We start from the raw sequence: 27,854 nt of genomic DNA, 5'->3' as shown, positions 1-27,854 counted from the left end.
TAAATGCTTTTAAAGATGTATTTGATTAACAGGAAGCCGATCTGTGTAAATTAATTATAGCTGTAATGATGTCATAGCCTTGTCTTTTATCATTAACCAGGTAATTGACCAGAAGTTTGGAAGCTTATTGTAACTGACAGTGGTTTGACCTTGTATTCTGTCTAGAAGTGAAACATGCACAATGCATGTAAATGCACTTTGTTCACTGAGCTGCATGTATTGTCAGAACATCTGATCTTGGGTTCTTGTTTTCCTCTTCCTTTACTACTTTGATGAAATTGGTATACTCTAACTAAACATCATACTGAATTCTCTTACTAAAAGCACCTGGGCAAACACAAATGTTGTCTGCGTCGTGGAATAATTACAATCAGACATGAAACCTTGGCACATTTGGGATATATAGTCAAGTAAACAAATGTCCCACATTAAATGAATCTTGTTTTTTAAGTTCCACGTGAAGGAAGTTAAAACAACTTTTGGTAGAGAAGACACAAAAGTAGGGACCATATTTGAGAGGTTGAGAAACGGTTTGTCCCCTCTTATTCTAATTTGGTTGAGAAAGTTTAGAACATGTGGTATTTTTGATATTTGAGCGATGAGAGTAACTTTGGAGAGTTTTGTTAAAGAACGGGTTTCCAAGAATAAAACATGATGGGGGTGGGGGTGGGATAATAATGGCTAACAAGCAGCAGTTCCTAGATGCACGCTTTATACCAGTGGCATAGAGTCAGCTCTGCTAGAATGGGACAGAGCCATTCCTAAAACCACCATTCTATGCAAAATCATGCGCTAAAAACCACAGAGCTTGAGGAGCAAATGGTGTTAGGAGCAAAACATACAAAAACTTTGTCAGTGGTATATATTTTTTTAAAAAAGAACCTAGTAAAATGATAGCACAGTTTTCCATGTTAAATGATTAAAAAATACGTAAGTACTATGAAAAATATGACACTTTACCTTCAAAAAGTTCTAGATTTTGCATGTGGAAGTGGTTGTCAGAAGGATTGTAGCGTGTGAGTTATTGTCAGCGGAGGAAGGTGGGTTATCCAGAGGTGGATGGCAAGTCATACTGCAGATGTGAGCGGGTGTAACTCAGCAGGCTGCGAACTGAGGTAGCTGGTGTGAGGTGTGCAGATGTGTACATTTTGTGCATTTCCACGCAACTTGCTCCAGCTGGGTGCAGTTTTCTGCATTCACCTGCTGCTTGCTGATGAATTTACACATAATCGAATGTGAGATTTGCATTATGCTCAAATCGTTCCCTGGTATATTAATTATATTTGTAGCAGATCCGACGGGGCTGATTAGCTTACACTTCCCTGTATTTCATGTTTCTCTGCCAACAGCGTGTGCACGAGGCCTCCCTCTCTTTATAACACCTTTTATCCACTTTTTGTCTTTCAAAGCCTGGTGCAGGTGAGGAAGCTTACCTAAAGCATTCTCTGAGTTGGATCGACTTAATGTTTTCTGTATTGGCACATATTTCCACATTATTTGTCCATTTCCAGAAAGTGTCAGTTGTAGATGACATAGGACATGACTTAGTAAAAGGGGAAAAAAAGCGACCAAATAGCTGAGTATCTCGAGGCTGAAGAAAACATATCAGTTTACTAGGTGAAATTAAGATAGGGTGTGTGTGTGTGTGTGTGCGTGTGTGTGTGTGTGTGTGTGTGTGTGTGTGAGAGAGAGAGAGAGAGAGAGAGAGAGAAAGAGAAAGAGAGAGAGAGATTTAGCCAGGGATTTGACTTTTTGACCACTATTTTAGAAAAACTGAAATGGTGGCAAATGTGTATTTCTGTTTAAGTCATTTAATGAGTGTTTAACTAAAATTTAATGAGTGTTTGTTGTGTGCTTGGCATTATTCTAAGCACTTTGATGCTGTAAGTCATTTAATCTTTACAAGGATTCTAGGATCCAGTTTAGCTACTATTTACTGCGGCATTTGACATAGCAGGAAACTAAGGCACACAGTTTGGTAAAGATGATATCAGGCCTCTGGTGACATCCTCTTGGCACTGGTGGACCACATGTGTGGAAAGCGTTGCGGGAGATAAGTGAGCATTGACGTGGCCAGGGAACCAGCAGGACCCGAGCTGGGCGAATGCCGGTCGGAGAGGAATATGCTGGCTTGGGAGGAGTGGGAGGGAATGGCTGGGGTCAGACTCGTTGCCTCCAGCACCTGCAGTTCTTTGCCCGAATGCTTTCTTTAGCCCCCGACACCTACTTTACCTACTGTGGCAAGTCACAAGTGATGGGGCTTTTAGGCAGGCCCCTGCTCTTTGGGGGATAGCGCTAAGGCATAAGTATACAAACTTCCAGGGTAACCAGTGGGGTTAAGCTCCAGCCACTCGTTGGGATGACTCGCTTGAAAATACACACATTTCTGGCAGCCTTGCCTGCCCTGTCTTGCTTCTCCACAACGCTACCACGGTATTTGTTGCCTCCAAAAAAAAAAAAATACTTGCACAGAAACCCTTGTCTCAGAGTCTGCTTCTGGGAGGAGCCCAGACTATAACAGAGATGCGTAATAATAACAACAAATAGCTAGTTATCAAGAGTATGCTAAATGACTCCTCAAGCCCGATCTCGTCTGATCTTGGAAGCTAAGCAGGGTCAGGCTTGGTTAGTACTTGGATGGGAGACCATCAAGGAACACCAGGGATTGTAAGCTGACAAGGTCCTTGCAATCTGTGAGGTCAATCAAGGGTTGCCTTGCCCAAAATAAATAAACAAACAAATGAATCCTCATACCAACCCATTTTACAGATAGAGAAACTGAGACATGGCTCGATGAATTTGCCTAACACGCTAATGAACAGAACAGCTGTGTGGTCTCATTCATGTCAGCCACCTTGACCAACCCCTTGGCATCGAGCAAATACCCAGAGGCAAACACCGTCTGATTGGGAGAGTACTAGGAAATAAGGCTATGTACTCAGTGTTTTAAATTTAATCACTGGGGCTTCAGGGGAACGTTTTAGCAGGGTCTCCTGTTCTGCCAACAAAGCCACACAAAGGATTTTTTTTTTCTTTTAGCTGCTGCTTGGATTGAATCTATGAAATTGAAATCTTCCCACCTAATCTGGATTGACAAACTTAAGTGTTTTCCCAAAGTGAGGGAGGTGCAGAGAGGAGCAAGCCCGGCCACCCTGGTAAGGCGCCACCATCCCGCACTTGCTCGTGGATGTGTGTGATTCTGGGAGGAGTGTAGGGGAGGGGACCTTTACACTGTCCCCCTTTCCTTGTGTTTTTATCCCTGGGCAATCCAAGGCGAGATGACCAAGAGGCCCTGTGCCACACATGATTTTTCTGATGCCAATGAGAATGCTTGAAAGCCACCCAGCAAACGAGCAGCAGTGAATGAATAAAAGTATGTGTGTGCATAAAAGGACTCCTGTTTGCTGCAGAATCTTCTGTCACTTTTCTGGTGGTGACCTAGAAGGTAACCTGGGGTACTTCCATTTCTCTCAATCTACATTCTTTGCCACCCGATGGAGATTTAGCATTGCTGCCTCTCTAATTACGTGCAAGGTATAGTCAAAGCAACTTCTAAACTCTGAAACAAGGAAGAGTCGTGTATACTTTGGCCTTTTTTCCGTCTGAGCCTGATAGCTTTGTCCCACCAATGGTAGGTGATCAGTATGTCACTTTGTTGGCTGATCGCATTGGTGACCTTGTAAATATTTAGCCTCCTCTAAGTTAGAATGAAGTTTAACTTTTCTTCCACCAGGCAGAATTGATGGATTTCTTTCTCTCCGTCTGTGCATCTCTGGGTACATTTGTTTCTCTATCTATGTGCCTCAGGCTCTGTGTTTGGGGAGATCATTTCAATCCTAAGACTAGACTTCAGCTTTCGGAGTTTCCTGTGCTACGAAGGAACTTGATCCAACTCAACCTACAGAAATGGACTGCTCAAAAGTTTGACGATCTTGGACATTCAGGACCCAAAAGTGGGGAGCAGAACAGGACAGCTAGCAGAGGCAGCAGAGGAAGCGCTGTCTCACTGAGGACTAGTCTCTCCAGGTCATTGTAATCCTTGGTTCTTCTTACCTAAAATTTTCGAATTGCCGGGAACCCCCAGCAGATAGCTCACGGCTGCCACAGACTCGTCTTTTCCTTTCACTTTGGCAATGCCTAGTCCCTTGGAACGAATGAATTGTGGATCTTCATTTCCTTTATGTAATTCAGTTGACCTTAAACTGACACACGCACCTCGTCATTGCTGAAACCAGTTTAGAGCATCTCCTAAATCTGCCATCCCTTCCCGAGCCCTTTGCCGTCTTCTGGCTTTTCACCCTTAGCAGCCAGTCCTCCAGGAGCAGCAAAACTTGATTTCAGTTGTGGTAGTTGGTGGCTTTTTGTTTTCTTGTTTTATCTTTTTAGTTCTTACGCCTTTCTTTCCTCCTCGTTAGTTGCAGGGCAGGGTGGAAGCTGAAGTCTCTGTTTAACCCCGTGTACTCTGCCCTGTGCTACATTCCCTTGTATTTGAAATTGATCTTTTCCCAGCAGCACTCAATCGATCTTATCACTTCCGGAATATTGTTAGACTTCATAGGATAGAACTAACCGATTATCAAAGCCTGACTTGACAGTTTCTTTTGGTGTTCCCATTTACTGCCTTGGGCAGGTATTTCCATGGCTTAGAACAGGTGACCTTGTCATCTGAAACCACTTTCCCATGTTAAAAGCTCTCTTCATAGCTCCCACCCTAGTTTTGCTTTAGTAATTTTTGTGCGTACAAAATAGCTTTTATTAAAACACCTGCATACAGTAGCTTCAGAAATTCTCGTGGCTCTAGAATTTTTGTATTTAAGGGGCTCAGAAGTAGAAATCTAGTTGGAAGTGGGGTGCAGAGTTAGGCTCAAGTGGCCGGGGGACTTGCCTTGAAGCTGTACTTGCGCAGCAAGCACACTGTTTTTAATTAGGTGGCATGTTAATAGGGTATTTTGGGGAAGATGGATTGTGAAGCCTTACTCCTCTCTCCCGTAGATGCTGTCTGCATATTTCTGGACTATATAAGTCTTACCCTTTTTCCCCAAAGTTGCTGGCATACTCTCTGCCCCAGCAACTGTTTCTGTCCCAGAACTTCTTCACATTGGTTCGTTTTCTGGGAATTTTACTTTAAGATATCTGTTTACTTATTTTTAAGTCTTAAAAGTGTAATTCTCCCCCATAATATATATTTATTTCTAAAACAGACATTATATTTCAATGGGTTTCATTATTGCCAAAAGCAATCTCTAACTTAAAGCGTCTTGCTCTCTCTTTTCTCTTTGGTAAGCTCTTATTTCTTGTGAAAGGAAGCCCTTTGCTGAATGCTAAGTATTGAAATCTTTACACTTTTAATCACTTTTTACCCTCACTTATTATTACTCAGATTAGTTCTAATTTAATTTTCCACCCTATAATACAAGCGGAGACTGTACTAAAATTGAAACGTTATTTTAGTTCGTTTTAGTGCTTAGAAAAATTCTCTCACGCCCTCCACGAAGCATTATGTGAAAGAAAAGTACCTGCCATCTCGTTTAAGGATTCCTAGACGGGTGTCTTAAGTTAGAAAATACTGACTGTGGAGCAGAACTTTGAACCATCCTGCCTGCCTCTAGATCCCAGCTTGGAATTTCAAGGGATTTTTATTTAACCACTTACGGATCTGGGGGCATTTGTTATATCCTGTGGAAGTGCAGACCTTGGCTTTCTTGAGTGGTGGATGGACAGGATGGCTGGGACAGACAGGACAGTAGCAGCTGGGGTGGCAGCTGTGAGAGCAGGTTAAAGGGCTCGACAGGTACGCAGCACCCTCTGGCCTGGTGGCAGTCGCTGCATTTGAGCCCTAATAGTCCACTTTACGAGCATTGTCATCTTGGTTTCTTTATCTATATAGGAGAAATGGGATTTCTGTCGCTTTTTTATGGTTCCATACCAAAACTCATGAAAGGACTTTCACTAAATGGGTAGTTATATTTGGAATGGTGGGACTTAAAGTACAAGCTATGGGGTGTGTGTCAAAGTCACTTTGGTGACCTCTGGTGGTGAGAGCGCCCCCGTGTGGCCTCCCTACTGTGGAGAGGCCCAAACTTATTAAGCACCTTGGACAGAGAAAGCTGAGGGCTGAAATTTGAACATTCGCAGTCAGTCTCTAGGACAAAAGCTCCACTGAGCTGCTGCTTCTCACATGGGCAGCGCTATAGAGCAGGCTTCAGGGTGGGCGGCAAGACAGGTGAGTGATTTTCTTGGCAAGTGCTGTGTAGACCAGCTAGCAGATAACACAGAACTAATTTGGTCTTCACAGGATTGTGAGAATGAAAGGAAACAAATTACACGTAGCTCCTTTGTAAACTGTTAATAATTGCATAAAAATCAGTTACTATTGAGGAAGGTATATAAATCTTATAAGACCTTGGATCCTAGGCTAAAATGCCCGAAGTTAATCAGATTTAATATCAGCTAATACTTAAATAGTACTAATTATGCTTCAGCTATTGTTCTATATGTTTTACAATATTGACTCATCAGCCCCATGAAGCTGGTCTTATTATTTAGCATCTGTTCTATAAATGAGGATACTTAGGCATACATTAATTGAGAACTTGACCAAGGTCATACAATTCCAAGCAGTTGAACCAAGATTTGAACCCAGGCCCTTTGGCTTCGTAGTTCATTCTCATAACTGTGACATGAAGTACAGAAAGCTGTTATGGGTGAGAAAGCTGTTATGGGGCGGGGGGTAACATAATGAGATTGGATGTAAAGCAAATCAAGTCAGGCATCATATAAGTGGATTGGGGGAAGACTGGTGATCGCGCATGATTTTGCTGGGGTCTGTCACCTCGTAACTTATGTCCCTTTTCCTGGTTGCTTACTTGCCTAGAATATTCTTGTGCTTCTGTTGTTTTCGTAGTGTTAAGTCCAAGCTCACCAGAGGTCAGTGTTTCTGCCTCCCACATGGATGGCACTGATACTTAAGGCTGTTGTAAAAGACAGCTGGACGTTGTCCCTGAGGTAAGGGGAAGTTTTTGTTTGTGTCCATTTGGGGAGGTGGTGTAGGAGGAGCTCTTGTGTTTTAAAAACTCTAGGTCTAGTAGCTTAAAATCAGAGGGATTTAGCCAGCTGGCCATAAAGAGACACTCCGATGGTTGCGGCAGGCTGGATGAGACACTGGCCTGTGTGGTTATGATGGCGAAGCGTAGGACTTTGCAGAACCATCGTACAAATGGAAGTCTCTGCAGCCCTCCAAAGGGGAAAATGATCTCAATTCCTAGTTTCTTCTGGAGCAGAGTCCGAGTTGTAGATATCTCTATGAATAGATACTGGAATATAATTACTGAGAGTGTCACAATATTCATGAAGACTAGACTTCCATTACTTTCTTAATATAATTTGATTCATTTTCATTTTTTATTCACGAAGTCAGTTTTCATGTGATTGTCTTCATTTCTTTGTGTTTTTCTGACTTCAATGTGAAATAAGAAAACAGAGAGCTCTACTCTGATTCCCCTTGATTTTATCAGTAATGTAGCCATTTAACAGATTTAGATGGCCAGAAAAATTTGCCATTTATTTGCAGCTTACCGTTAAATGACTATGGTACTCCGATGAAGATCCCGCACCGTACCCCCATTTACTGATCAACCCCGGTAGCTGATGCGTTGTGATGAACTGGACGTGGCGTAATGATGTGAAGCCATGCCATCTGCTATTGCATTTAGTATTTAAATATTAAGTTTTAAAAGCATAATTTACATGTCATACACACAAGTGTACGTATAACAACTATGTGTATTGCACATAAGCTTTGTAAACATTTTGAAATGCAGTCGTGTATTTGAAACGAGGAAACGAATTACTTGGCAAGTCTTCATTCTTGCTTTTTGCTAAATGCAAATATTATGCTATATAATTTTTTTATTTTCAAAAAATATCTCGAAAATCTGCATTTTGTAATTGGGTTCTCTTGGGGCCTAACGAAGTGACTACCTTTTAGGAAAAAATAAAATTATGCTAAGAAGTTTTATTGTATGAACAGAGAATTTTATTATTATTGTGCCGAACTAAAAAGTTTGCATCTATCAGCCCTGTTGTAATATGCAGAGAAAATAATTTCTTATGTTTGGATTAGAAAATCCACGAATGATGAGATTCTTGAGTAAATTGAAGGAACGAGAAGAAATGGTCCAGTTCAGTTCATTCCTAGAGAGAGTAGACTGTACAAAAATGGAATAAGAGAGAAAAATACGTCTAGTGTTTTGTGTACGTTATAACTGAGTTAACGTGGTATTTTTGATGCACTAATTTGTTGTCCAGCTCTTGTCATTTTAAAAAGCAGAGGAAGTTTTTATGTTTAGCATAAACAATCTGCTACTTCTATAGCATATTTGCTTTGTTTGAAGCAATAAAGTACTCTAATCCTCTGTTTTTCAAAAAAAAAAAAGATTTTGCAGCTTGCCGTAGTCCCATGTGTTGGCCTAAGCCCCGCCCCTGCTCTTGACGCGCATTTTCATTCACAGAACACATTGCATCACGGGAAGGGGGTGGGGGCAGTAGTGCTAAAGTCTTTTCAGTTTAACCAAGATGATCTCCTTGTAGTTTCATCTTCCTGAAGCCTTCTTTCGCCTGAGCTTGTTAAACTGTTTCTGTGTGTGTGTGTGTGTGTGTGTGTGTGTGTGTGAGAGAGAGAGAGAGAGAGAGAGAGAGAGAGAGAGAGAGAGTGTGTAGGGGGAGGGGGAGGGGATGGGGGAGCGAGGAGAGAAGGAGGGAAACAGGGAGGGAGAAGGAGGGAGGGAGAGAGAAGGAGGGAGGGAGGGAGGGAGAGAGGGGGAGGGAAGGGGAGGCAGGGAGGGAGCCCACCCGCACATGAGCAGGCACGGGTGAGCACTAGTCTGCATGGTTATGCGTACCTGTGACCATGTGTGTTTATAGTACATTTTAAGCAATGAAAATGTAAGCATTTGCTCATCAGTAGTCACTGGGGAAATGTGAATCAATACCACTTCATACCTCCGAGGGTGGTGATAATAAAAAAAACTGGATAAAAACAAACACCGAGGATGTGGAGAAATCGGAACCCTCACACACTACCGAGGGAATGTGAAATGGTACAGAAATTTGGAAAACAGTTGGGCAGCTCCTCAGAAAGTTGAGCTTAGAGTTATCGTGTGGCTCAGCAATTCTACTCTAGATATATGCCCAAAAGAACTGAAAACAACATAAGTTCCTGCAAAACAAATCCACGCGTGTTCATACGTGCAGTATTCATTACAGACAAAATGTGGCAGCAGCCCCGCTGTCCGTCAATTGATGAATGAACAGACATAGTGTCTGTCTCTCTGTGTAAGGATGTATTTATTCTGCCATGAAAAAGGAACTAGTAATACTTGCCGCAACATAGATGAACCTCGAAAACACGCTAAGTGAAAGAAACCAGACACAAAAGGCCACATGTCGTATGATCCTGTTTCTATGAAATGTTCCGACTAGGTGAACCCACAGAAACGGGTTTCATTTGGGCGAAATGAAAATGTTCTGGAATTAGAGAATGGTGAGAATTTCACCATGTAGTGACTATACTCAGAACCACCAAACTTTACACTCTTAGACTTAGAGTGAATTTTAGGGCTCATGAATTATGTCTCAATTAAAAAAAAAGAAAAGTTCGAGCACCTGGAAACTCAGGTATTAGCAGAGTCTGAGCCTGAGCGACAAAAGAACTTTGACAAAAACTTGCTGAGTGACTTGGACAAGCCTGCACTTTCCCCTATGAATTTTTAGAGAATATGCTTAGAATACATGGAACTTAAATGAAATTTACCAAAGGCGCAAAAATAGTAATAATGATATTGCATTAATCTATCTCAAATATGTAGCAACAAACCTTTACTTGAGTTTTAAAGAAAAGCTTGACACAATTTAAAAAAATCTCAGTGAATAATTGTAAGATTTGTGGCACGTTTAGTGACTTAGAAGGCTGTTTTCAGAGTAGCTTTTGATTACTCCCATTAACACTGTAGTTTCTTTCTTGTGAAATTAATTTGGTTATTATCAGATGCCAAATTGGTAAGATGATTTGTAACTAGCGTATATTCTTGCAATGTAATGCTCTGAATTCTTCTTGAACATTTAAACCAAAAGTTGAGATACGTACCTCCTTGGTAAATGATAATGATGAAGTATTTCCTACTTTGTAGGTAGAATTGAAAATCACCATAATTAATTTCTTTTTCCTTTTTATAAAACTCCGTTCTCTCCCCCTTGAGACACATTGGTTTCTCAAGTTATAAATTCAGATTCTTTTGTTTGTTCTGGCCACTTAGTTTTTCTTATTACATATCTGTTTAATTTTTAATTTCTCATTAAAGGTAAATATGGCTAATTTTCCTATCAATATTTTAAGAAGTCTTCCCATTTTTCTCTGTCACAACCTCAATATAGAGCTGTCTGGTGTGGATAACTACATAATTAAAATGCCATTTAAAAAAATCAGATAGTTCTGGCAAAGCAGCCTAATAATACATTTTAAATGGATCAGAAGTTGATTTCTGTAAAGTTGAGATAAATGTTATAAATACTGTTTCGGAACTAAAAATGCTAAGTGGGATACTAAGTATAGTACTGTGGGGAAGGTTGCTAAAATCATAGGAAAAAATACTTAGAGATGAACATCTCATAGGGATTCCGACCTTTTCAGTTAGTCCCATGTATTGTATGATGTAGATACATTAAAAAATACTAATCTTGAGTCATTGGGCAAATACTCAGTAAGTACTGACTGTATGCCAGTCACTGTACTAGGCTCTGGGTATTCATTGGTGATCAAAACGGGTAAGGTAATTCCGCCCTCTGCCATCTGTGCTGTAATCATGGAGTTCCTGGAGTGGGAGCACCCGTGTGGCTGGGGCAGAGCGACCGAGGGAGAGACCAGTGGGAGGCGAGACCAGCGAGGCGGGCAGGGCGCAGGTGATCACGAGCGTGTGGTTCTGGTGAAGGGTATGGACTTTATTCCAACCGTAATTAATGGTAAGCCATGGAAGGCGAGCTGCAAGGGAATCCAGCTGCAGTTTTACAAGTATTATTCTGTGGACAGTAATTGGTGGGCATAAGAGGAGAAGCGGAGAATCCAGTGAGGGAGTTTGTTGTAATCCAAGCAAATTATGACGGTGGCTTAGACTAGGGTAGTGGCCCCAGAGTTGGAAGTAAATCAATAATGAGCCGCACGGAAGAATTAACAAAGCGTTGTGGGTGGGATTTGGGGACAGTGGGGTGTTGAGGCCCAAGGACGTATCAAGGATGTTTTTGACATCACTGACTTGAGCGACTGGGGACCTGAGATGGGGAACACGGGGAAGGGGCGGACTCGGAGGGGGACGGCCCAGTGTTGTCTGGGGCACGTTGCGTGTGGGAGACGGACGTGTTGATGAGGTCAGTGGCAGGGACTGGTCTGCTCTTCCTGGAGCTGGGCCATGGCTTTATGGCCTGGGTACAATTGGACTGAATACATCACTTCCTCAACCAAACCCTTCGTACTGGTTTCCAACTCATAGGTAAGTCGCGGTTACTGATCACGCGTCTGTAATCTCTCACACGACTCAGCACGCTAAAAATGTCTCTGTATCTAACGGGCAGGACACTCTTCATGTTACAGTCGATGCTCCCTTATTGTCGTCTGTTGTCTTTGTCCTTGGCGTTCCTGGAACGGTGCCTGCCTGGCCCACAAGGTCAAGTTACAGATTTGATCTTCACGTGGACCAGTCGGATTTTCCATTACCTTGTCACAGGCCGCATCCCTCGCCTCGGGTGGCCGACTTGATAACCTGCTAGGAAGGAGACTGGGCTGCAGGTAGAGCCAGTATGAAACAGTGGCGATTTATCTTTGCTCCTTAAGACTCAAACTTGCACCCTACCTCCACCGGTTCTAGTGGCCTCTACAGAAGTGGAGCCCACATGTGTTCTGCACTTGTCACATGGACTGTGGTTGTATCCGCCTTCACATTAAGAATACACGTGTCGAGAAGATAAACCACGTCATTTCATTCATCTTTTGATTTTCTGCAGCTAGTATTTTCGTTTCCTTCCACAAGTAGAAATGGGCCCTTTAGGTGCTGGGATTGTAAGTGTTTTGTTCTTTGCTGTACCTCTGGTTCTTGGCGCAGGGACTGGTATGCACGTGGCACTTGCTGTTTATTAAATAATAAGTGAGTCATAGAAGGAACGGCTGAGTGGTCATTCTGTGAGGAGGGACAATTCCGTTTTCAGAAACCTAGAGATCAGGCAGACTGTGCGCTTCCTGTAAGGTTAGGTCCCTGAAACCTACTGAGAAATCTCAGCTGAAAAGCATAAATTTAGGAACCATCCTGATAGAAAGAATTATGGAAACCATGAAAGTGAAGTTCCACGAGTGTGTGAAAAAGAGAGTAAGGATAGGTGAAGGGTGAAGAGCAGAGGAGAGGGGGTTGGGAGGAGGGGCGATGTCATGGGAAAGCGGGGTGTCCCAGGAGGGCAGGAGTGGGCCACAGTGGGGAGGTGCACTGAGAGGTGAGCAAGGAGGTGGGCAGAAGGGGACCTTCGGGTTCGGGCAGCGGTAAGGCAGGTGTAACGTGAGCCTGGTCGCACTGTGCAAAATAATGGGAGAGGTCCCCTCCACCCCGCTTCTGTTTGTGCCCTTCTTCCCTAATGATCTGGCCGAGGGGGGGGCGTTTCTTCAGCAAAGACATAATTAGTGTTGCTCTCCTGCCGTCCGTAGCCTGGCCTCCGTAGGACACAGTTTGACCTGTAAGCCGATTACTTACTGATCCAGGTCGTGTTTTTCCATTGATCCTATTTCAGGTAACGATGTTTGATAGATATAATTATTTAGGAGAATTGCAAGAAAGTTACAGTAGCTAAAGAAAACTGTATTCAAGGCCAATGTGAAAAGTGGAGGAGGAGCTTTTCCGTTGAACTTTCATTAACTTCTCTGCAGAGACTGCTACAGAGCTGTGACGATAAGCCCATGACAGTAAAGGAACGTGGGTTGTTCTGGGAATGGGGAGATGCACACATACACACACCTAAGTTTTTCCTGGGGCATTTCTTTTGGGGGCGATGTTGATAAGAATTCATATGGGGGAATGGGGTGGGGGGACAGCTGAGCCTTTTAAGGGTGCTACTATCACAGGGCCTTTTTCACATAAGTGGGGTTTCCTTAGAGTCACGAAAAAAGTCACCACCATTTATTCCACATGCACCTCGTCCCAGGCATGTTACAGTTATCCTGGGAAGAAGGTATTATTCCTGATTCGCAGTGAAGTAATTGGAGTTCGGAGAGTTTTATGTAATTTGCCCCAGGTCGCAGGGCTAGTAAGTGGGAGAAGCCTGCCCCTCCCCACGTGAGAGCCCATGCACTTCTCAGTGTGCCATTGGAATGGGCGTCTTGGGGAATCGGAGAGTTACCTGTTTGGGCAGAAGCCAAGGGAGCTCCGCAGAGAAAACGGAGCCACTCGCTGAGCACCCTTTCCGACTCGTATCTGCACCTGACGTCCATGTTACGACAGAAGTGTCATGTTACGAAGGACAAGGCTCTTCCCGTTAAGGACTTGAGTCTTTTGTTTATCTCTTGCATCCTTAGTCTGTGTCTCTTTCTTTACTCCTTCTGTTCATGAGCATAAACCAGTCCATTACCAAAGCAGATACCTTCTGTACTGGTTAGTAATTGTTTTATAACAAACGACCCCAAAACTTGGTGAAGTAAAGTATCATTTATTTGGCTCGTTTTTTCTGTGGGTCGGCAAATCAGGCTGGGCTCAGCTGGACTCACTCACACATCTGTGGTCAGCTGCTGGTCACCTGGACAGCTTTGCTTCTGGGGCACCCTGGGCTTGTTCACATGCTTGCTTGGGAGGGTTTCAAGAGGGAGCAGAAGCCTGCAGGTCATCTGGGGGCCTAGATTCAGAACTCTTAGAATGTCTTTCCCTCTGCGTCCCCTCACCCAGCGCAAGTCATGAGGCCAGCCCAGGATCAGGCGGCGGAGAAGCAGACTGCTGAGCCCTGGACTCTTCTCTGTCAGCGGCTCCAGTCCACCTGGTGACCATGCTCCCACTTGGGTTGGATCCTGTGCCTCGGGACCGGGTTCCCTCTGTCACTGCTTTTAGCACACTGCATGGCAGTTGTTGGTTTACTTCTCAGGGGTGGTGTGTCAGTGCTGGATTTGGCACATCATAGGTAACTTTTAAAAGCTGAAGTGTTTGTGGAAATAAAGTATTCCAGCAGTTGGTACCTAGCAATGTGGAATGGAAGATAATGTATAGTTGCACCTTAAAACTTGTTCGTTGACATTTCAAAACTTTGGAGCAGACTCTAATATATGAAAATTGAATGTTTCTTTGAAAGAATAAAGGAGGTAAAGAATCCTGACCAACATTCTGAGCAGAAATCTTTATTAGATGTTTATGTACTGCCCTCATAGGTTTTTATTAGGTTGCAAGTTGACTTAAAAGGAAGACAAGTCATGTTTTCATGGCATATTTGTCAGAGAAAGCATAACCATCCATTAACTGGTCCCTTGGGATTTGGGATAAAACGTCTATTTTAGAATGCAATACAAAGAAAGGACATCAGCCAGTGTCCTGGAAGGGACATTACTCTGGAAATCACTGAGAATAAATGTTTCTGATAGATGAGAGGCGGGATATGCATACCGGAAGCTCATTTTTAAGTGAATTTGTCTTACCGGTGTGTTACTGTTATTTGGTGGATTTTCATGTGACTTTTTATATGTTCTAGGTTCAGCTGTCCGTGCACCTCCCTGGATTCCTGAAACAGCCCATTTCCCCATCACTGGGTTGATATCCAACCATGCAGAGGAGGTCAAGAGGACTTAATACTGGGCTCCTCCTGCTCCTTTCTCAAATCTACTATGTTGGGGTCAACAACATCCCTCCCGTCACCCTGGCGACGTTGGCTCTCAACACCTGGTTTTTCTTGAGTCCTCTGAAGCCACTGCACAGCTCCTGCCTCAGCGTGGAGAAGTGTTACCAGCAAAAAGACTGGCAGCGCCTGCTGCTCTCTCCCGTTCACCACGCGGACGATTGGCACCTGTACTTCAACATGGTGTCCCTGCTATGGAAAGGAATCAATCTGGAAAGAAGGCTAGGAAGCAAATGGTTTGCCTGTGTCGTGGCCACGTTCTCCCTGCTCACGGGGGTGGTGTACCTGTTCTTGGAGTTGGCCCTCGCGGAATTTATGGATGAGCCTGGCTTCAGAAGGAACTGCGCTGTGGGTTTCTCAGGTAAGGCAGACACATCGCTAAGGTAGCAGCATCACGCCTGACGACAGTACGGGAGGCGTGGTTGCTTTCCTTTGATGAAGCATGGGGGTCCCCAGTTGGTGAGGGAATGGAATGCTGAGTGGTTAAGGGCCGCTGGGGGTTGGATTTTGGAGAGGAGGGTGATTGGAGCGAAGGAGGGGCAGAGGTTTTGCTGTGACTTACTCTTGGACAGTGTGGACGATGTTCTGCTCAAAGGTGGTTTTGTAGATGCGGTACTGGAATATGCATGGGCTCCATGATGGTGGGGCCCGGGAGAGGCCCCAGGTGTGTTCGTGATAGGGAGTTCTCCGAAAAGATGATATGCCTCTTAATGACTTCCTTAGAGTAACCGCATCCCACCCTACCATGGCATGCTCACCATGGTCTCGAAGCCACGATCATCATTCCATATCGCTAATGCTGTGTAATTCATATAACAGATTCGTAGGGAGCTGGCATCATCTCGGTTTTGTAGGTGAGGAAACTAAGACTCAGAGAAGTAGGAAACGTGCTCCGGGATACACACCGAAGAAGCCAGTGAGCTGGGGTTCGAATCTGTCCTACGTGACGCTCGCCATGTGCTTGCGCTGCTTCTCACTTTTCCCCTCGCCAGTTCTTTTTTTACGCATCTGTCATAGGACTCAAATTGCCATCAGGGTTTAAATTAGGTGTTTAAAAATTAGAGCACAAAGGGGAGGAGGGAATTAGTTTTGAAACAGAAGGAAATCTAACCCTTCCCTCCACATTCCCGCGAAGATGCAGCCTCATGCATCTAATTGCGGGAGAAGAAAGAAAATGCGACCTGCCTTCAACATGTCTCTCCGCAGAGGTTAGAAAAATGCGCATTATTTGTATACGTTTTTAATGGAGTTCAAATTCACACGACATAAATTAACGATTTGGAAGCGTACGATTCAGTGGCATTTAGTACCATTGCTGGCATTTTATCCCTGTTTTATGTGTTATGTGTTTAGTAGCGTACAGAAAGTCAGTATGAACTTCTGTGTTAAGAGACATTAAAAGAAGGGTGGCCTTGAACATTGTCCTTCTGCCAAATACTGGGTTGACTTATAAGGAATGGAGTAGGTTTCAAAGCAAAGAGTTGGATACAATCGAATAATCATTTTCACATTCAACTAGTTTTCTTTGCAAATGTTGATTACCTCCACATTTAGATTGTTGATATTTGTATGCTCTTTCTTCTCTTTTAGGAGTTTTGTTTGCTTTGAAAGTCCTTAACAACCATTATTTCCCTGGAGGCTTTGTCAACGTCATGGGCTTTCCTGTACCCAACAAATTTGCTTGTTGGGCAGAACTTGTGGCGATTCATTTAATGTTGCCGGGGTAAGTGTTTACTCTTAGAGAATACAAATGAAGGGCCTAATGTTCTATGGAGAAGGAATTGCAATAATAATGAGGTACCCAGTTGTGTTTTACAGTGGAATTTATTCTTTAATCATATGGACAGAAGCGAGCCTAATGGTTTTAATGCCAGATATTCCTGAGTTTGAATCCTGTCACCTACTGAGCTGTGTAATTTTGGTGTACTTGTCTTATCTGAGTTTCCCTCTCTTCACCTTCTAAGTAGGAATAAGACAACCTGAGATACAGATTTGAGGATCAAGATTGACCGTCTTATCAATTAATGAATTCTAACAATAATAATCCAAAGAGGCACATAGAAACCACGTGATTATAAAGATCAAAAAGAACCACACACAATGTATATTGGGCCAGTGCCTTTAAGCCATTTTAGTTGTGAATTGTCAATATAACTCTTTAAATAAAAGGCTTTACTCACAACCTTGATATGTAAAATGGACCAAATCCGAAGTGTTTGGGGTTGAAAGACAGCGTGGGGCCCCATTCCCTTCGCCTTAGCCCTCTGTCGCTGTGGCTGCCGCAAAGCCATCTCCAGAGAACCCTGGGACTCCAAAGAACACAGTTTGAGAACCACTGATGTTTTTGAATCTTTGACAGATGAGGACAAGGAAACTCAAGAAGCTCAGAGACTCATCAGACAGCTCCTGGTAGACACCGGACTGGTTAGGCAGGGTCCGGACCTCCTGACTTCTGGAGGTGCTTCTGCCTGGGGTGCTGTGCTTTTCCCCTTCGGTTCCTTTTTCTGCTTCCTGTTTACAAAAAGGGTGGTGAATTGTGTTATTTTCCCACCTCTTTCTCCGGCTTCACTCATCTTAATCCGTATGAGGCAACTGGAAGCCCGCGGTTTGTTTATTTTTACTCTGGGGACCTGGACACTGAAGAAAGGGGATTGGGATTCAGAAAGAAGGAAAGGTGATTTTCTCACTGCTGGCTTTTTCAGACAGGAGTTTTTATTTTGCTTTTGGTTTGCGTGGCTGTTGGGTGTTGTCCATCACTTGACAATATTCTCCTTGGGCCCGGCAGCCTTGAGTCCTTCTCAGATGCTAATTTCCCATCATGGGCAGCCACTACCAGCTGGTCGGGAAAAGGCAGCGACATGGCCACCAAACACCGCTCATTTGCAACTGTATTGTTATTTCGTGACAGTTCCACAAAGAAAGCCTAGCAAAATCTTCAAAGTTTTCTTTGAAAAGGGGTCCAGTAATGTATTTGTCCCTTAACCGAACAGCCCTCCTCTATACCTTGTCACTCATGGCTCCCTGACTTGCTTGATGTGACTCGCTTCTCAATGTAGATGAGACACTCTTGAATGTGACAGCAACACCCAACATTCATATGAAAATCACTCCCTTTGGTCCTCGGACTTTTATTCTGTAATGAATCCTTTGAATAGCAGCGCCTTTAATATTCTCATGCAGCTATTTCTGAAGACTCCCATCATGCATTTTATTTTTTAGGGTCTCCCTTACATGGAAAAGGCGCGGGTTGTATTTTCATGCAGTATGCTTATTCTGCATGTAAGGACCTGAGAATTAAATGAAATTTCTTATCTTTGAAGTTCGAAAGAATAAATCTTTCGGTTGTTAAGATCTGACCGCTTTGAATAAGGAGCTTCTGATATCCAAGCATCTACTTATGCATGTGTCCAAAGAAAGACTGAGCTAACCACGGGCCCAGGAAACCTGAGCAGCACGTGCTCCTTCGAGATGGAGCTGGAGGAATGGGAGAAGCCAGAGCTCTCTTTGCTCTGCCTTGTTGTTCCCCCGGTGGGTTGTCAATTAGAATTTTCACTGGGAAAACACTGGACATCTTGAGAACAAAGCCTGCTTTATCGTCGGGCTTAATGAGCTGCCCCTTTGGGAGAAAGAAAAAAATCTGCCACGCAAACATTCGGTGGACCTCTGTGTTATATGAAAGCCATGGAATTAGTAATTTCCCCTAGTTACGGAGTTTGGTGGAGGGCAGCGTGTCCACACAGCCAGCCATCGAGCACTGGGAGCGGCGTGGCCTTGACCAGCATGGCGAAATAATCACATGTCTTTGTCAGTGCCTTTGCTTGTCGCAGTACCTGTGTAGACCTTGTTTCAGTGATCGCTTTGCCTTGCATGCATGTCCTGGGACCCTGGTAGGTGACTGTGTCTGAAGAAGTGCCCCGTGTCTGAGTTAGCCCAGGAGGGACGTGTAGGGGCTACTTCAGGAGGCCACCTGGCGGAAGGAGTGGGGATCCGATGCCAAGTGTTACTTTCTAGCCCAAACTATGAACCTCTGCAATTTCTCTATGAGCCTCAGGCTATCTAGTCTGAAAACCTAAGCTCAGAGGGAGATGAATGTTACCCAGAGTAAGAGAACCACTCAGTGACCACACTGGAGACTGTGGTCAACTGTGAGAGGACTGGGCTCATGTACCAGCTGTCGGACCTCATGTGAGTCATACGGCCTCTCTGAGCCTCGATTATCCTTATCTGTAAAATGAGAATATTTCTTATCTAATCTGTTTCACGTCGATTTTAAGGAGTCAAAGAGGTAAGCCATATGGAGGTGCTTTATAAATGATACAGTCCTTAACTCATTATTTTTATTTGTCTCCTCCCATCTCTTGTTTTCCTACTTGACTTTTCCATCCTGGGTGACTGTCAGTGGTCTGAAAGTCCTGTGAGCTACTCTTAAACACAAGCGAAGCAGGCCATGACCGACTCTGGACTCTAGGCGACTGGTTAGTAAACATGGCAGTTCTGGAAGGTCACACACTCAGCTTTGGGTGCCGCCCCACTGCTGACGTTTGAGGAGAGCAATTACTCTGACCCTACTAAAAACCGCAGGGTTAGATTGATCAAATGAGAAGAAAATAGATTTAATATATTTTTTGCTTGTTCCAGGTTTTTAATTGCAAACAATTTTAAACATGGGTTGCTGAAGCTTTTCAAAGTAAGTGGTTAATATGATGCCAACTTCACCCCTAAAAACTTCACCTGGCATCTCCTGAACGTGCATAACCACATTACTGCTGTCGCACCAAACAAAATTAATTGCAGTTCTCCAGTGTTGTCTAGTAATTAATTGGTCCATATTCAAATATCCCAAGTTTTCAAAATGTCTTTTGTAATTTTTTTTTTTTGGGGTGGGGGAAGCATGAGGTAGAACCAGGATTGAGTCAAGGTTGACACATTGCATTTGATTATTATATTTCTTTGTTCTCTTTTACTCTAAGGCAGTCATTCCACCTTTTGATTTTTCCAGGATGCTGAAAATGAATGCCATAGGTATTTTTTGAAGTGGTTAGGTCTTTTCTAGAATGCTCCGTGTTCTAGATGTGTCTACCTGTTTCCTTGTAAGGTTACTTAACTTGATCCTTTGACATCTGCATTTCTGTAAACTGGAAGTTAGGTTTAAAGGATCGAACTGGATTTTTTTTTTTTTTTTGTCAAGACTACTTCGTAGGGGTGATACTGTATATTGCATGTTGCATTACATTAACAAGGCCATAGTGCCAGATTGTCCCTCTATTAGGAATTCTGAGTTGAATCACTTAAGGTAGTCTTTATTGTAAGGGCACGTCTATCCCTTTGTAATTGGCAAGTAATCTATGGCGTAGGATTTGTACATCATGCAGATAGTTTGTTCTCAGTAAGCTTTTTCCTTATGGTTTAGTATCTATTCATCATGATCCTTGTCTGAATTGGTTATTTCATGGTGAATTGTGAAGGATGATTTTCTGATTCTATCATTCCATTTGTTATATGAGGTTAATCCAGGGTTGGAGGTTAATTGCCAAAGGCAAGGAATTGAGGAAGGCGAGTGTTCTGTCAAGGGCAGATCTTAGTTTTGGGGGCTTGGAGCTTATTCAATTTTGTGGGTCCTCTGTAAGAAAGAAATACAGAATTAGAAATAAAAGTAAAAATTTTAAATGAGCAAAAGAAATTCAACAATGTATGGATTTTTAAGAGCTGATGAATACTGGAAACATTACAAAACATATATAAATATTATTACATTAACTTCCTGGCATGCGTCTCTAATATTTCCCCCACAGGTTTTGCTTCATACTCTTTGATTTCTTCTTCACATAACAATAATTTGGAAATTGTGTTTCTGTAGAGAGAATAGCATAGCGTGTCAAAGTCAATTTTTTATTATAGAACATTTAGACAAGCTTTCAGAACTTATCATATAAAATTTTAGAATGGTTGTCATATTTGGGGAAACCTCTATCAAGTTTACTTTTACGTATGAGCTGTAAAATTTCAGGGCTTTTTAAAGTTTTCTTGTGTGGTTTTCTTTTCACGTTTCTTGACTGTTCTTTGAGTTGATTTGAGTGTCATCAAGATCTTTAGTGGCATAATACAAGATTCATGTTTTCTTCAAGGATATCAATACTTTGCATTGTGTCAATAAGAAATATTACTTATGGTTCACTCTTCTACATTAACTGAATTACCAGAAACCCAAGAACTTATTCATTACTTCTGTTTACAGCTTTTGATGTGGTGTGAAAATATTTTTTGTTTGAGAGCTGCAAACACAGGAATTCTGCTAAAGTTTGTTTTGCATGATTCTCAGGAAAGAGAAGTGGATGGCGCATATAATTTAATGTACTATGTTATCACGTGTATTCCTGATAGAGAATTTCTGTTGCTCTTCTGTTTTAACTACATATTGATGGGATGTGACCTCCACCTACAGTTTTACATGCTTGGTGATTGGAAGAATTTTCCAGACTCTGGGTTCTGACTCCAGCACAAGGCCATATATACATATACACACACACACACATATATATACATATATATATGTGTGTGTGTATATGTGTGTGTGTGTGTATACATACATATATACATATATATATATATATATATATATATATATATATATATATGCCGTTAGGACCCTTGAGAATGCTGCGGGACTTCACTCCTGTGCTTCCTGTTAGAATTCTTGTTAAAGACACACGGTCGGTATTAAGAGTATTTCTGGAAACTCTTTCTACACAGCAGTGACTAAGTGACTTCGCCCTGCACTGAAATGACTGAGAACCACATAAATAAGCCCCACTGAGCTGAAACTTAATGCATCTTCAATTCGGCTTCCCTTTAGTTGAATCCCCAAAAATGTCTGTGGCCAGTCAGTCTGGTGGCGTCACCTGACCTGGGAGGAGGCGTGATAGAGGGGAAGCCGCAGTGGAAAGACGTGGCGGCGTGAGCCGGTGGTGGTGGAGATAGCTCGCTCTCACCAGTGTTACAGAAACATACGACCGCGCGAACATGTCGTTTGGACCCCCGCCACAGCTCGGACGGGCCCCTGGCAGGTGAGGCGCCTAATGCTTCACGAGCTCCTGGGAAAATCCACCTGTGCGTTCTGTTGAGAGGATCGTCCTAGCGATGGCTATGGGGAAGGGAAAGAAATGAAACCGAAGAGGCCTACGGGTTGTAGGCAGGTGGAGGGATGAAGAGTGGAGGTTCCGTCAAGTCTGAAAACCGAGAGAGCTGAGCGAATAGCAGCTGGTATCAGAAGCAGGACATCTGAGTTCGTTTTAACCGATGACGTGGTGTGGAGCGTGTTGGTGGTGCTGTGAAGCTTTGGAATGATAGGAGAGAAGGTGTTCGAGGTCGTGGAGGTTAAGGGGTTGTGAGCTTTAGGGGTTGGGTGGGTTTTCTACATGGGCAGTGAGATCACCCAGGGTGGTCGTGGGAAGTAGGGTAGAGATGGAGACAGCGAGGTTATTCCAGAGTCCTCCATAGATGTCAGGAACCATCTGTGTTAAAGGCAGATAATCGATAGCATCCATATTAGTTTCTCACTGCAGATGTAACAAATTTGGAGGTTTAAAACAACTGAAATTTGTTCTCCTGTGGTTTTGGAAGCTAAAAATCTAACATCAGGATCACTGGGCTGAAGTCGGGGTGCTGACAGGATTGTGCTCCCTCTGGAAGCTCCCTCTGGAAGCTCTGGGGGTAGACCTCTGTTCCTCGCCTCTTCCAGCTCTGGCGGCCGCCAGCATTCCCTGGCTGCGGCCGCATCACTCCAAGGCCTCCAAGGTCATGTTGCCTTCTCTCCTCTCGGTGTCAAATCTTCCTCTGCCTCTCTCTCCAAAAGACACTTGTGATAGCATTTAGGGCTTATCCTGCTAATCCAGCATAATTGCCCCATCTCATTACACCTGCAAAACCCTTGCTGTGAACGGTACCATTCCCCGGTTCCAGATGTGAGGATGTGGATATCGTTTGGGGGTCACATTCCTTCAGCCTGCCATACCATCAAAGGCGGGTAGAAGATGGTGAAATACCAAAACACCAGCCATGTTGCCTGGGCCTTTGGGAGTGTTTTTCACACCAAAAAAAGAGAAAGATGAATAGCAATAATGTTTTTGTAAAACTCTTTGACATCTGGCTTAGTAGGAAAAAAATAGCTGACTCCCATTTTTGCTTCTCTGGTTAATCTGTTGAAACATATTTTGGTGAAAGACAGCTTGGCCTCTCACAGATGTGTCCTTGGAAAGGGTAGGAGGGAGTGTTTTAATAGCCATTTCAAATAATTGCTGATGTTCTTTGTACTACACCAAAACTCATCAAGTGGTAGTTTCCTAAAGGTTCGTGCAAAAGTGGAATCTGAAACCACATCCACTAACCCTTCTGAACTCTGTTATATTAAAAACCCATTGTTCTGTCTCAAACTTTGAATGGAACTTTTACACATATATGGTTTTCTAGTATCATGTATTGGTCATTTGGAAATACTGATTCACTGAGTATATGGACCTTATAAATAATGACAAACTTAATTATGCAATATCAAAATATCGCATTTGTTAATATCTCTACCAATCTCATCAAGCAATGTCATAGAGTATTAGGAAGCTGTCAGACTCATGGTAGTTGATAGAAATTTTCCAAATTCTGATTTTCACTTGAAAGCTCAGATTTTATCACTGACAATATACTGTCGGTTGTTTATTTTGAAGGCTCGCTTTGTTTGTTTTTGAGAAAATTTGTGCCATTTTCCATTTATTTAAGCATAATATGTCAGTTTTTTGTATTTATTTTTTGACATGGTGGAGAATGGTTCCTGCAAACAGTGGCTAGTTTATCTCACAGCTCAAAACACTAGTATTTTTCCTGGAGATGAGCATTTTACTTCAAGGTACAGCTGAAGTGCTTCGTGCATCTTTCCCCTTTTGTCACATAGCTAAAGAGGCGGGCAGAGGTGCATGATGGGTTTGGTTTACAAGCATTGGTTTTCCGTCTATATTTCACAGTCACATCTTTTTTCTTTTCATCCACTGAGATAGTTGCATGTTTCTAATAAGCTGCGATGGCGAGTGTATATAGAATTGATACCCTTTGTCCTATATCATAGAAACATGTTTTTACAGCCTGTTCAAAAACTTAAGTTTAAATCAGCATTCCAAGACTGTCTTGAGCAGATTTTGTGAAGTAGGGGGAATTTTTCCTTTGCATTCCTTGGATATCAGTTTAGACATTTCCTCTCTCCTTTCTTTATAGGGTCCCATGAGGCTAGGTTATATGAGTCTTATAAAAGAATTAGTTAATTTGTCTGTCTTCCAGGAAGGCTTCCAGTTGAACAGAACTCAAGGTGAGAGCAATATTTAACCAAAGCAATGATTCTCTGGAGTTAGATTTTACGAGATGAAGATGAGAAATTTGGAGGCAGGGAACTTCCCCTCCCACTAGAATTGGAAGTCTTTGAGGGAACGGGAGGTGTGTATGTAAATCATCCCTCTGTCTCCGGAGTCCACAGCTGTGGAAAGAGAGACTACCCAGCACTGTCTTGGACAGCTGGACGAGGTGAGCAGGCCCTGACCGCAGGAAGAGCTTTGAGCTGCATGGAAGACGCGTTGAGAATAGAAAAGACAATTTTATCTGACTACTGTTTTCTTCAGTGATCTCTTCTAAGAGATTTAGTATAATTTTTTTTTTCAAAAATGCTTAAAAGACATACATAAAGTGAAAATAAAGCAGTAGCTAAATGAGAGTATAACCTAAATTCTCAGCTCCTAATTGAGAGAATGATGTATTCACTGTCACAAAGTTGAAAATGTATAAACGTGTGATGAAGAAGACAAATAGCCCATGTCTCCTGCCTGGAGAAAACTATTAGCGTTGTGTTGCACACCCTACCTTCATGCATAGTTCTGTTTTCTACACTTTCACTTGTTATAAGCACAGTTCTTCAAAAGCCTCAGTTTTAATGGCTGCGTAATGACACCTGTTTTGCTTCCTTTAATTTTTTCTCTCATTCACTGATTTTTGCATACCTAATTTTGTATACTAATTTCACTGCCTCATCATTCACATTACAAGTGAGGACATCTATCAGAACGTTATTTGCAAGTCTTGGCTCCTGGGTCTGACTATGTCCTTGGAATGAATTCTCAGACATGGAATCATGGATTAAGAGTTTGAACGATTTTCATGGCTCTTTATACATGTTACTAACTTGCCATCTGTAGTGTCCCAACAGCATATGACAGTGCCCACGTCCTCGCTTCCTGGCCAGTTGGAATATTCTCTTACATTTAAAAAAAAAATTATATGTAACAAAAATTATTTTATCACTATTACTTACAATTTTTTAATATAGGGAAATGGCATAGCTTTTTTTTTTTTTTTTTAGTAAGTTGTATTTCCTCGTGTGTCATTTGTCTGTCTGTATCCTCTATGTATTTTCCAGAAGCTATGCTTGTTTGGTGTTGATGATGGTAATCTTAAATTCCAAGATTTTCTTCTTGTTCAGTCATGTGGACAAAAGGACTGTAAATACATAGTGTGTAATCTCATGTTCTCTACATAATAACTTAGACAGTGCTCATGGGGGAATTTCTTTTCTTGCTGCTGTTAATAATTTATTCTAAACTATACCTAACAGAAAGACTTTTACACTCTATATGATGGGTTGTTTTGCAGAAAGATCGAAGATGTAGGTTTTATTTATGTGCGTATTTTACATACATTGTTTCTTAGAATAGCTTTAGATTTGCAGAAGAATTGCGAAGATATACAGAAAGCTGCCAAGTAACCCGCAGTGCCCAGCCTGGCCTAATTTTTATCTTAACGTTAGTGTGGTACATTTGTTATAACTGATTAGCCAATGCTGACAGATTATTATTAACTAAAAGCCACACTTTATTCAGATTTCCCTAGTTTTCACCTAATTTTTCTGTCGCAGGGTCTCATCTGGATACTACATAACATTTAGTCTTCATTCTTCCTTCGAGTTCTGTCTTAGCTTGGGCTTCCTTCACAAAATACCACAAACCGAGTGGCCTCAACAACAGAAGTTCATTTTCTTCCAGTTCTAGAGGCTGGAAGGAAGTCCAGGGTCAAGGTGCCAGCCTGGGTCAGTTTCTGGTGAGAACTCTTCCTGGTTTGTGGCATTCTCACAGTGTTCTCGCGTGGCAGGAGAGGAAACAGAGGAGGAGAGCAGTCTTGCTCTCTGATGTCTCTTTGTATAATGGCACTAATGCCATCACCACAGCCCTGCCCACATGACGTCATCGAAATCTAGGTGTCTCACGCCATCTCCAAACGCCATCGCACTGGAGGGTAGGGCTTCAACATGTGAATTTAGGAAGAGACACAGTTGAGCCCACAGCAGCTCCTCTTGGCTGTTAGAGTTGGTTTTATTCTAAACAGGGAGTTATAAAATATCACTTAAACATCTACATCTATGAACATTACTTTTTTTCATTTGTCATTGTCCTCATGTGATTCAGAAGCAGTGTTCAGTTAGCCACGTAGCATGCTTTCTAAGCTAGTTTTAATTTAGGTGTATGGACCCATATGGTCTTCGGTAATTGGATAGTCCTGCCGCGGTTCCATTTTAAAACGTATGTGTCATACACAGAGGTGAGTGTGAGAAATGTCCATCCCAACCAGAGTGCACCAGCACGGAGGACTCCTGCTGCCTTTTAATTAGTCAGACCTTCTTTAGATCCTGCCTTAACCCCATTGGCCGGCTCAGAATTACTGAGAAGAGCAGCAGGTAGAAATAAGGAAGCAGCAATCTTTTCAGTGTAACACGAGTTGTCAGGAAGAAGGTTCCCTACCTGGGTTGGAACTAATTGGCCGTCGTGCTGTGATGTAATTGGGGTAGTGTGGATGCTGCCTCATCTGTCCTTAAGCAACCGGGCTTGCTAAGGGTCAGGTCTGGTGACTTGGTGACAGGCACAAGACTGGGGTTTACTGTAGCGGATGTCTCAAGTAATGATGACCGAATGGTATTTTAAAAGGGTATATATATTTTTTGTAATTGGAGAAAAGTCATACGTCCTGGTTAAAAGATGATATCAATAAGTGCATCTTATTAAATTGAAGAGCTCTGTGTAATGGGTTTTACAGAAGAGGGGTGTTTTTAATCTCCAAAGTTAATTACCAAATGTAGTGATTTTGACTTGATTTTTTTAAAAATGTTTTTTTCATTAAAAAATAATGAATCCTATAAAGCACATTTATTTCCTGTTGGAGTATTTAGAATATGCAGTTCGGCCTGTTTGGATTTTTTTTTTTTTCTCTAAGAGACACTATTGGAGATAAATGTTGTGCACTTAAATATTCACTCTCAACTAATAAGATGATAAATCACATCTCTAGAGATTTTTAATGTTATTTACTTAATCTTTCCATTTCAATATAAGGAGGAATGGTTTTTAAAAAGAAAGTTCTTTATATTTGCTTATTTTCTCCTTCCTCTTCTGTAGTATTAAGTGATTTTTAGTTAAAAGTCATGGGAGTTAAATAGGGCAGAGGACTGTTTTCCATTTACATTCAGGTTTGGTTCAAATTATGCAAAATGCAGTCACTGCTATGATTTGAAATCATTAGCACATCAATTATTCTCTGATAACCAGCTGAGAACAGGCTGCAGACTGCTCAATGTCCCTTCGTTTAAAGTTGGCTTCTTATTAGCTTGTATGAGAGATAAAATAATTTGATTCTAATTTGTTTCTCTTTAGGTGGACATTGCTCCCTCTGAATTCAAGGGGAGAGCATTTTCATTTTGTAGTTGTTCAAAGCACTCAGGTCAAATAAGTAACACATTTTATTTCTCGCAATATATACCTCTTTTGGTATTTATATCATCATAGTTCCTTGGTTCTAAAATATATGTATTTTTTCCCCTACATTTGTTTTTGGATAAAACAGGCTGCAACAATAATAAATAAAGAGGCCATGGCATA

At 42.3% G+C, this 27,854-nt stretch overlaps 1 protein-coding gene across 10 annotated transcripts in view; it reads left to right on the top strand.

Annotated features, from left to right (window-relative positions):
* RHBDD1 (rhomboid domain containing 1) overlaps positions 1–27,854 on the top strand; it is a 100,570-nt gene that overhangs the window by 7,298 nt on the left and 65,418 nt on the right. For 3 of the 10 annotated variants that reach the window (XM_036237263.1, XM_036237256.1, XM_036237262.1), the window contains exons 1-3: positions 2,724–3,155; positions 14,758–15,262; positions 16,492–16,624. In XM_036237263.1, coding sequence (XP_036093156.1) covers positions 14,830–15,262; positions 16,492–16,624 — 566 coding nt within the window. In that variant the 5' untranslated portion in view covers positions 2,724–3,155; positions 14,758–14,829. Of the gene's footprint in view, positions 1–2,723; positions 3,156–3,273; positions 3,446–14,071; positions 14,197–14,757; positions 15,263–16,491; positions 16,625–27,854 lie in introns of those variants that run through there. The other 7 variants (XM_036237259.1, XM_036237257.1, XM_036237261.1 and 4 more) reach the window with 7 other exon arrangements.

Source organism: Rousettus aegyptiacus, unplaced genomic scaffold (assembly GCF_014176215.1).
Source record: "Rousettus aegyptiacus isolate mRouAeg1 unplaced genomic scaffold, mRouAeg1.p scaffold_m13_p_2, whole genome shotgun sequence".
Taxonomy (NCBI): Eukaryota; Metazoa; Chordata; class Mammalia; order Chiroptera; family Pteropodidae; genus Rousettus; species Rousettus aegyptiacus.
Note: the sequence above shows the minus strand (reverse complement) of the source record. Positions and strands in the feature narration are given on the sequence as shown.